Source organism: Petaurus breviceps, unplaced genomic scaffold, assembly GCF_028583685.1.
Source record: "Petaurus breviceps papuanus isolate PSGF00001 unplaced genomic scaffold, PetGlider_PUasm1.0 90444, whole genome shotgun sequence".
NCBI classification, from domain to species: Eukaryota; Metazoa; Chordata; class Mammalia; order Diprotodontia; family Petauridae; genus Petaurus; species Petaurus breviceps.
In genome coordinates, this window is record NW_027187256.1 from 1026658 (window position 1) to 1037526 (window position 10869).

The 10869-nt window shown below is 36.8% G+C and overlaps 1 protein-coding gene across 1 annotated transcript; it reads left to right on the forward strand.

Annotated features, from left to right (window-relative positions):
- Positions 1-8265: 8265 nt before the first annotated feature.
- On the forward strand, positions 8266-9219 carry LOC138177608 (olfactory receptor 52B2-like). The gene has a single exon (XM_069108823.1). The coding sequence runs from the start codon at positions 8266-8268 to the stop codon at positions 9217-9219; it is 954 nt and encodes a 317-aa protein (XP_068964924.1).
- The last annotated feature ends 1650 nt before the right edge of the window (positions 9220-10869 follow it).

Here is a 10869-nt window from a genome sequence, read left to right on the forward strand (position 1 = left end):
AGGAAGAGAGGGGAGGAAGAAGGGAGGGAGAATGATTTGGAACTCAAAATCTTGTAAAAATGAATGTTAAAAATTGTCAGCATATAATTGGGGGGGAAATAAAGTACTATTCAAAAAAATTAAGTCCTACTTTCTGTAAGGACTCATTCCAGGTCTTCCTTAATGTTAATTCTTTTGATCTGAGACTATGTTAAATATATCCTGTATATACCTTGTTTTTACAGAGGTTTTGTTTTTTTGTATATTGTTGTTCAGTTGTGGCCTTTGTATCTCCAGTGCATAGTACAGTGCCTGGCACAGAATATGTGAAATAAATGAAATCAATGTTATTCATTTTGTTGATTACAGTTTTAAGTCTTTCAAAAAAAAATTTAAGATGGTTTGGAATCTTGATTCTGTCACATAAATTAACTTAATCCACCTAAAGAATGAATAAATGGAAGAATATTCAAAACCAAAAGTGTCCAGTGATGGGATAAATTGTGAATTCTCCATATACCTGAAGATCTTAAGTTAGTGGACAACTAATTTTTTTTTTGTTGCACAGAGGACTCTTGATTTCAGTAGGTATTAAACTTGATATTCTCTCATATCCAATAAAATGCATCAGAAAAACAATGAATCATTCATTCTAATATGTAATGTAATAGAAACAGCCAAGCTACGTCAAAACAAATCTCATATTACCTTGTTGTACTGTTTACTATATCAGCACACAGCTGAGGAGGAATTCTGAGCAAATTACCTCTTTCCTCCCTGTCCCCCAACAACAAGATAGAAAAGAGTTAATTGTCTTGATTTTGCTTGTTTTGAATCAGAGGAGGGAGGTGGCTATTGAAACTCCATCCTCATGGGAATCTTAAGCATGAGGCCTTAATATAAGTGACGCAGAGTCTCATTGTCTCTTATACCAGAAATCCTGCCACTATAACCAAGATAAAATCATCATACCAACAAGTAAGGTGAGTGATACTTCTTTCTGAAGAGTAAAGAAAAGGAGTTCTAATGGAGATGAATGGATCATAGGCAAACAGTAAAGAAAATATGAGAAGAATGGTGAAAAGGTAATGAGAGAAGGAGAGAAAATGATGTGGTATGAAGAGGAGTGCTGGAAATGGATAGACAACAAGAAGATAAGGAGAACATTTGAGGGATAATGATGGTGGATTAAAGGTAATGAGAAGAAGGGAAAGATAGTTGTGGGAATATGCAACTTTTTTTAACAGGTTGGGGATAGTGGGGGGATTTGGAGAGAATAAAGGAAATGGGGAGACTTTGATCAGATTGTGGTTATAATAGATGGATGGGGTGAGACTGTGATGGGGGTGGAAAACCAGAGGTGGGAATGGACTCAGAGAAGGAAGTATGGGAAGAGAGGTGTAGGATAAAATAGAGAAGATGAGAAAATAGTGATTGAATTGGGAATAGAGATAATGTAAATTCAATGGAAAATCAATTCATATGCAAATTATCAACTAGGAATATGGTACCTTCTCAAGGCTATGTCCTATGCTAGTTGTTGGAGGAAGAGAAAATAACAATGTAAATATACTTTGCATTTCCCAGAAATTAAAGTCTAGCTATTGAGGTGATTTGTAACCATTTGAATAGAAATATAAGCAATATGTTGACACAGAGAGATGCATAATCTCATGCGAGTAGGATCTCCTTCTGCTATGGCAGATCACAACCCGTCCATGCCCATTTGTCCTATGTAAAACACATACGTTTCCTCTCCTAAATCCCCCGAGGAAGAAAAAAAACTACTCCAAGTGGAGGAGTACTCTTCTAGGTCTTGTCACGTCCCATGGAAGCTCAAGCCTTGACCTGTCCACCTTCCACCCTTTTCAGGGAGTGACCTATGTCCAATTCCAAACATCCGGCAATCACTCAAAAATTATTAAGTGCCGACTATGTACCCATATGGAAATGCCAAAAAATAATATGAAACTGTTCTTACCCCAAACATAACTTACATGCTATCCAGGCAAACAGTATATATACCTATAAAGACACACAAAATATAATAAAAGGTATTCAAAGGAGTTTAGGGAGGAGACACTATGTGCTGGGAAAACAGAAAACATCTCAGATAGCAAGTGGTATATAAACAGAGCTTTAAAGGAAACAAGTGATACTAAGAGGCAGAGTGGGATAAAGCTAATTCCAGGTATTGGTGACGTAGTGCATGAGAACAGCAAGATGGACAGATTAATTAGATTAAAATTTTTTGTTAAAATTTTTTTGTGGGTCAAAGTATAACAAGTGACTGTTTGGAATCCAGATGCTAAGGGCTTTTATTGCTAAACAAAATATTTGTATTTGATCTTAGACGTCTTTGGAGTAAAGGAATACCAATAAGAGACCTGTGCTTTAATACTGGTGTATGTATGTGTGTACACAAGAGGCAAAGGAGCAGATTATGATGATGATGATGATATATGAGTTCTTATTTGAACCCAGGTCTTCCTTACTCCAACCCTATTCTCTATTCATTGTACCAAGTCTGTACCACATAAGAGGCAAAGATTGGTGACTTTCTGAGAGAGCGCACAGTGGAATTCTCACTTAGCAGAGGAAAGGAGGATAAGTGATATTAATGGTTACACCAAAGTCACGTGATTGTGTCCAGGGGCAAGTCCTTGACACTCTGTGGGGTTTTCAGCAAAAGAGGTCATAGGTCCATTAAAAATACAGGGAAAAGGTATGTGTAGCTTATGCAAAACTCAATTTCCCACTTTGGTCTGTACCTGTGTTTGAGCCTCTGTGTGAACAGGCCAATGTGAAAGTGAATGGAGGAAGCTTCACAGGTGTGGCCGAGGATAGTAGGTGACAGCCATAACAAAGTGTTCAACCCGTATTTGAGCAAAGCTATGGGTCTGAGAATCCTCTATAGGAGGGCAAGGTAAAGATGTGTTGCTTTGCCTCCAAGTCTTTTGCCAATTTATATTTGAGGAAACTGAGGCAGAAAGAGTTTAAGTGACTTCCCCGGGGCTACATAACTAGTAAATTTTTGAAGCTGAGTAGGAAATCAAATCTTTGTGACTTTAGGGGGCAGTGATTGGGATTAGATTAGGAACAATTAGATTAGCAACATCTAATACTGCAACACTTAGCTGCCTTTGAGAAGGTCAGACCTGAGGTTAGCCAAAGAGGTCCACAGATGAGGAAGAGAAGCAAAAGATGCTGAAAATCTTAGGGTTAGTGGGAAAAGAAGGGTAAAATTGATCTACTTTAGAATTTTTCCAGTCACTGACTCTGATCAGGATCACCTTAGAAGAAAATCTTCATAGATGATTTTCAGTCTGAGAATGATATACCAAAATGGTTAGCTGGGTGTTGAAATTCAAAGTGAATTACGATGTAGTAACAGAGTATCTAGCATCTTACACTGAATGCACGTCACCAGTTATAGAGGAGCCTCAACCCTTGATAGTGAATGAACTGGAAGATGTGATTGCTAAGCTATCAGTGAGCTTTGAAAAATTGAGGAGAACTGGAGAAATGTCCTCAGACTGGAAATGAGTACATCTGCCCAATTTTTAACAAATAGGAATGGTTTAGCACCTTCAACCTATGGACCAGTGAGTTGGACTTTAATTCCCAACAAAATTCTAGAAAATGTTATTGAAGGGATGATCTTTAAGTATCTAATCAGGGAGAAGTAAATGATGATCACTAAAAGCTATCTTGTCTCCATCATAAGCATTCTACAAGAAACTCATCTCATTTCTTTTCTTGAAATGGTTTTTATACTGTCATAATATCATGAAAATAATTATGCAGGTACAATATGCCTTGATTTCAACAAAACTTTTTGCAGATGTTTTATCTTATGGATATATTAAATATATAGATATAAATATGTATGTATATATCTTAATGGAAAAAGTGTATTGTGTATATATGTACGTGTATGTGTATGTGTGTATACATATATATCTACATATACATACACATATATATGGAGAGAGAGAGAAAAAGAGAGAGAGAAAGAGAGAGAGAGGGAAAGAGAGAGAGAGGGAAAGAGAGAGTGAGAAGACTGGATTATAATAAAGTTAAACGGATTAAAAATGGTAAGCATATCAAAACATATTTTTTCACTTTATTCTCTTTCATGTTTTGGGGTTTTTTTTGGCTTATTGATCTGTTTCTTCTTTCACAAAAGTGACTAATGTGGAAATGTGTTTTGCATGATAGCACATGTATAACCTACATCAAATTGCTTAATGTTTTTTGAAGAGGGGAGGGGAAATTTTGGAACTAAAAATCTCATAAAAATGAACGCTAAAAATAAAATGCTGACTCTAGACCTCTTATCAGTGCAATGAGAAACCATTAATTCGGAGGAACAAAGAGGAAGTAAGCTACTCACCTCCCGACAAAGAAGCAATGGACTCAAAATAGAGAATAAGACCTACATTTATAGCAATGGCCAATAAAGAATTTTGCTTCACTTTAAAAAAAAATGTGATTAAGTGACTAGGCCTAATGGGCAGTCATGAAGATTTAATTTTTTCTTTTCTTTTTTTAAATTATTTTTTCAACATTCAATTTTTAAATAAGATTTTGAGTTTCAATTTTTTCTACCTTCTTACCTCCCATTCTCCCTCCCCAAGAGAGCAATCAATTTTGTATAGCTTATACATGTGCAATAATGTAAACATATTTTCACATAATGTGAAAGAAGTAACAGAACAACAGGGAAAAGGCACAAGAAAACCAACGAACAAAAAAGTAAAAATAGCATGCTTGGATCAGCATTCAGATTCCGTAGTTCTTTCTCTGCATGTGAACAGCATTTTCCATCATGATTATTTTGGAATTGACTTAGATCATTGTATTACTGAGAAGAGCTAAGTCAAACTTAGATCATTGCACAAAGTTGCTCTTTCCATGTGCAACGTTATACTGGTTCTGCTCACTTAACTTAGCAATCCATGTAAGTCTTTCCAGGTTTTTCTGAAATCTACCTGCTCATCATTTCTTAAAGCACAATATTATTCCCTGCCATTCATATATCACAACTTGTTCAGTCATCCCCCAATTGATGGGCATCCCCTCAATTTCCAATATTTTTTTCATAATGAAAAGGGCTGTTATAAATATTTTTGCACATGTAGATCCTTTTCTCTTTTGCATTATATCTTTGGAATACAGACCTAGTATTTGTATTATTGTATCAAAGGGTTTGCACAGTTTGGTTGCCTTTTGGGCATAGTTCTAAATTGCTCTATGGAATGGTTGGATCAGTTCACAACTCTACCAACAATGTATAAGGGTCCCAATTTTCCAATGTCTTTTCCAGCATTTATAATTTTCCTTTTCTCTTATATTAGCCCATCCGATGTGTGTGAAGTGGTACCTGAGTTGGTTTAATTTGCATTTCTCTAATCAATAATTATTTAGAGCATTTTTCTTATGACTATAGAAAGCTTTAATTTCTTCATCTGAAAACTACCTGCTCATATCCTTTCACCACTTATCATTTGGGGAATAGTCATTCCAATTTAAAATTACTAGGCAGGTATCTTCAGTATAGTGAGATCTTACCTTTCCCTTATAATATTCAGTATTTTTTTTAAAATAAATTACATGAGTGAAAGCATATTCTTTAGATTTCCAAATGATGAAAACTTGGGAGATAAAACTATTTTACTATACAGCAGTCAAGATCTAAAAAGACTTCATTAGAAAGGAATGACAGAACCATGGGAAAAAGGTACAAAGAATCAAATTTTGGCTTGGGGAAATGAAAATCTAAAGAGCTATGCAGACGTGCAGTGACATCTTCAGGAAAAATCTCTGGAGATCTTAAAGAAAAAAAAAACCTTGTGGTTATTTTGTAGAGGGGATTCCTTTTCATATAAGGTATAGAAAAGTAGACCTCTGAAGTGTACAGCCATGTGAGCAGCTTTTTAGAGGACTCCTGCTATGAACAACTTTCAAAGTTTTGATTACATAGTTTATCGAACTCTCTATTTATTCAGTTACAAATCAGAGCAAAATATTCACAGAAAATCAAGGTATAGCATTCTCAATGTTTAAATTTATAACAGAAAATCAAAACACAGCATTCACCATGTTGCAATGTAACAACTTATCACTAAAATGGCCACATACTTTTCATCAAAGTGGTTACATAGTTTTAAACAAAGGACATTCATTTAGTCAATGACAAAATCCTTAATTCAATCACAAAGTACAAAAGTCAAAGTTCTCCACCCCTAAGTCACAGTAAATAATAACCTTCTCAGTAAGTACACAGTATCCAAGTAGAGTCTTCTTTCAGCTTGACTTGAGGCTGTCTCTCAGCTTCCATGTTTCCTCTTCCATGTACCCAGCTCCAAATGTCACCTGGCTTCAAAGGCAGGCAGCTCTCAGTTCCTTGTCCAGCTCCTTGTCCAGTTCTTCATTAAGTTCCTGTTCCATGTTGAAGTTCACAGTGTCCAGTCCACCTCAAGTCCTTCACAGTTTCTGTTTCTGGGAAAACAAACCTTGACAGAGCCACAATAACATCCAAACACATTACTGGCACCATCATCAATTCTCTATCTGCCTGTGAAATCAAATCAGACCCACAAACAAGGTCTGAGAACTGAACAGAAATCATCAACATAGCAATCAACATAGATGCACAAACAAGATTCAAGAGGTCAGCACAAATCATTAGTAAAGTCCCAGGACCTCCAAAACCCTCCTACAGGACTTCAGTAAATATACAACCAGAAAATCCTCTTTAAGGGCTTCCAGTATGGTCCCAGAGTTTTTCAACAAAGTATCACAAACAAACATCAACACAGACAGAGCAGACAAACAGAGTACCGGGATACCACAAGTTTTCTCCTTGTTGACTGCCACCCCAAGAGTCCTCTTCTCAGTTCTGTTATCTCTAGCCTGGGCCTTTCCTTATATATGGTCATTAGCTCCTCCCCTTCCTGTTCCAGGAGTGCCTGAGTTCTAGGGTTCACAGCTTGTGGGTTTCACACATTCTGTTTCTTAACAGACTTGATACAAGGCTCAAAAGAAACTTGAACTTAAAAAGGTGTTAATTAAGTTGCTGAAACAAGGTGTGAACTACTTCTGTGCTTGCCATTACGTGAAGTCATAACCAACTTTCAGTCTATGATTCTTAAATGGGTTGAAAGCTAGAAAGTTAGGTGCTAGGGATGCAAACACACACACACTCATATATATATATATATATATATATATATGTATATATATATATGAGTGTGTGTGTGTGTGTTTTATTGTTAATTTACTCATGTGGGAGACATTAGAACCTGGGAGAAATTAAGGATGTGTTTCAGGGTGAAGTTTGAAGAAAAGTTGGGCTTCTGAGAGACAGAGGTGAAGAAGAGTGTATTCCAGGAATGAAAAACATCCTTAACAAATGCACAGAGATGAGTGATGTAGTGTAATTAGGGATAGACTATAAGAAGGACTGTCTGACTAGAGTAAAATATATACCAAAGGACAAGATATAAGAAAACTGGAAAGGTAGGTTGGGAAAGTAGGAAAAAAGAATAAAACAATATGCTTGGTTTCAGTAGGACTCAAAGGGAATGAAGGGGCTATTTACATGAACACTGAACTATCACTTCCTGGGAATTTTGCAGAGGGAATGTCTTTATATGCAAATGTTATACTAGATGTCCTTTGAAGTCTTCCTGCTGTGAGATTCTGTGATATCTTCTTCCCTCATCTCCAGATCCAGGAGAAGGTTTTCTACAAAACCATCTAAAGAATTTATAACATTAATATTGCTTTATAAAAATAGTCATCATAAAAATCAGCAAGTCTTTATTAAGTGCTTATAATGTGTCAGGTACTGTGCCTTTTCCAACATTACTTAATTCTTGTGCCTTCTCTCTTTGAATAATTTCTTACATATCTTTTACATAGTTTGTTTGTACCTATTTGTCTGTTTGTTGTCCCCACCCATTACACTGTGATCTCCCTGGGTCAGGGAATGTTTCTTGGCTCTTTTTGAATCCCTAGTGCTTAACATAGTTCCTGGCACATAGTTAGTTCTTAATGAATACATATTGATTGACTGATTGACCTCAAAAAAGGTATATAAAAAATGTCCTAGTGGAAAGAAAATAGATTTTTCCCTATAATATATTCCCAGTGACTGTATTTGTCCAAAGCAGAATGGGAATATCCTTCAGCAACATTCTTCTCCTTCCTCCATTTTTGTAGGTGATCAAGCTCAGGAAGGAAAATGAAAATCGTGTCATCTGTTCCCAGTGTGATTTTATGGCTGCCTCCAATCATACCTTCCACCCAGATGTCTTCCTCCTTTGGGGCATCCCAGGTCTAGAAGAACTGCACATCTGGATCTCCATCCCCTTCTGTACCATGTATGTAGTGGCCCTTGGAGGTAACTCTCTGTTGATTATATTTATCTGGATGGAGCATAGTCTACATGAGCCTATGTACCTCTTCCTGGCCATGTTGGCCATGTCTGACCTTTTGCTCTCTAGCACCATCATGCCCAAGACACTGGCCATTTTTTGGTTCAAGGATAGAGTCATTTCTTTCCAGGCCTGTATGACCCAGATGTTCTCTGTCACTGCCATCTTTGTCATGGAGTCTACAGTACTTCTGGCCATGGCATTTGACCGCTATGTGGCCATTTGCTTTCCTCTGAGATACACCATGATCCTGACCCCTTCTGTGATCAGGAAAATTATGGCATTTTCTGTGACCAGAGGCCTACTTATCACTTCCCCTTTTATCTTCCTAGTAGAACGGCTACCATTCTGTGGAAACAACATCATTGCTGATACTTATTGTGTGGCAACTAAGATTTCCAGACTGGCCTGTGCAGATGTAACAGCCAACAACATTTACACTCTGGTATTGTCTTTCTTGTCCACAGGCTTAGATGTCATCCTCATTTCTATCTCTTACATGTTTATTCTTCGAGCAGTTTTCCAACTCCCATCCCGTGATGCCCAGCTCAAGGCTTTGGGCACCTGCAGTTCTCATGTGTGTGTCATTCTTATGTTCTACTTACCAGCCTACCTGACGGTGCTGATCAACCACATGTCCTATGGGGTCATGCTGGCAAATCTCTATTTTGTGGTACCCCCTGCACTGAACCCCATTATATATGGTGTCAGGACTAAACAAATACGGGATCATATCCTACACAGGTTCTCCTGTTTGGGCTTGGGAGGCTTAGCTGGAGGTCTCAGGGATAATTGAGTAGCTTAAGATATTCTGTGTAAGTCACTATTACTTAAAAATACCATGAACCTATATCCACTTGTAAAGATGATTGTGATAATGAGTGTAACATCAAAGGTGATTTCTTTCCTGTCATTTAGTCAGCTAGGTGGTGCAGTGGTCAGAGCACTAAACCTAGACTAGGGAAGACCATAGTTCACTTCTATTTTCATATACTTATTAGTATGTCGCTTTTGGAAAGTCACTTAAACTCTTTTTGCCTCAGTTTCCTCAATTGTAAAAGCATCATAATAAAAGCCTCTACTTCCTATGATTTTAGTAAGGATCAAAGAAGAAATTTATAAAGCACTTAGCATGTTTCCTGGCACGTAGGAGGCACCATACAAATGCTACCTATTGTTGTTATTTTTATGTTTAACACAGATCTTGTGCATTAAAAATGTAAAGTATTAGTCCTATTATTCTACATAAATTCCAAATAACCACACATAAAAGTTATTTAAAATTTCATTTATATGCTGTTTCAATTGGTAACCTCATCAGCAGCTCTTTTTTTATTTATCATCAGTATTCAGATAATTGCCAGATCTACTTTCCAGCCCTAACGTCATATTTGTATCTCCAATTACCTATTAGATATATCAAACTGGATGTCCCAAAGACATCATACACATGCACCAAATTGAACTCATCTTTTCCCCCAAAATCCTCTCATCCCATTTATCTACGTTCACAACTTAGGTACAACCTTCACTCTTCACCCTCACTCACATCTCATATCCCATCAATTGTCCAATCCTGCTATATCTAGCTTCATATCTCTTGCATATGCACTTCTTTCCTCTGACATTACAGTTACTCTAGTGATCTTAATTAACTCACTCTTGGATAAGTTTGTAAAACCCAGCTGGTTGGACTTCCTGTCTCAAGTTTTTTGGTTTTTTTTTTCTACTCTAATCTGCCTTCCACTCAGCTGTCAAATTGATCTTCCTAAAACTCAGGAATCAGTACACCATAATTACTTTTCAAAAAATCTTTAGTGGATCCCTATTACCTCCAGGATCATATCTGTTTTAATTTTTAAGGCCCTACCTGGCTTTACAACACTTTTCTAATCTTTTTACATTTTATTCCCACCCATATACTCTTCAATCTAGTAATAACTCTCATTGCTATTCCTTGTACATGACATTCCATCTTTTGACTTTTAGCATTTTCCCTGGTTGTCACTCATGCCTGGAATGCTTTCCTTCCTTATCTCTGCCTTTTAGCTTTCTTGACTTGCTTCAAGTCTCAGTTAAAGTACCACCTTCTAACTCTAACTCACTTTTGATTAGAGAAATGCAAATTAAAATAACTCTGAGATGCTACCTCACACGTATCAATCAGATCAACTAATATGACAGAAAAGGGAAATGATAAATGTTGGAGATAATGTGGGAAAATTGAAACATTCACGAATTGTTGGTGGTGTTTTGAATTTATCCAACCATTCTGGAGGGCAATTTAGAACTTTGCCCAAAGGGCAACCAAACTGTGCATACCCTTTGATCCAGCAATACCTCTAGTAGTTCTATATTCCAAAGGGCTCATACAAAAGCGGAAAGGACCTACATGTGCAAGAATATTTATAACAACCCTTATTGGAAATTGAGAGGATTCCCATAA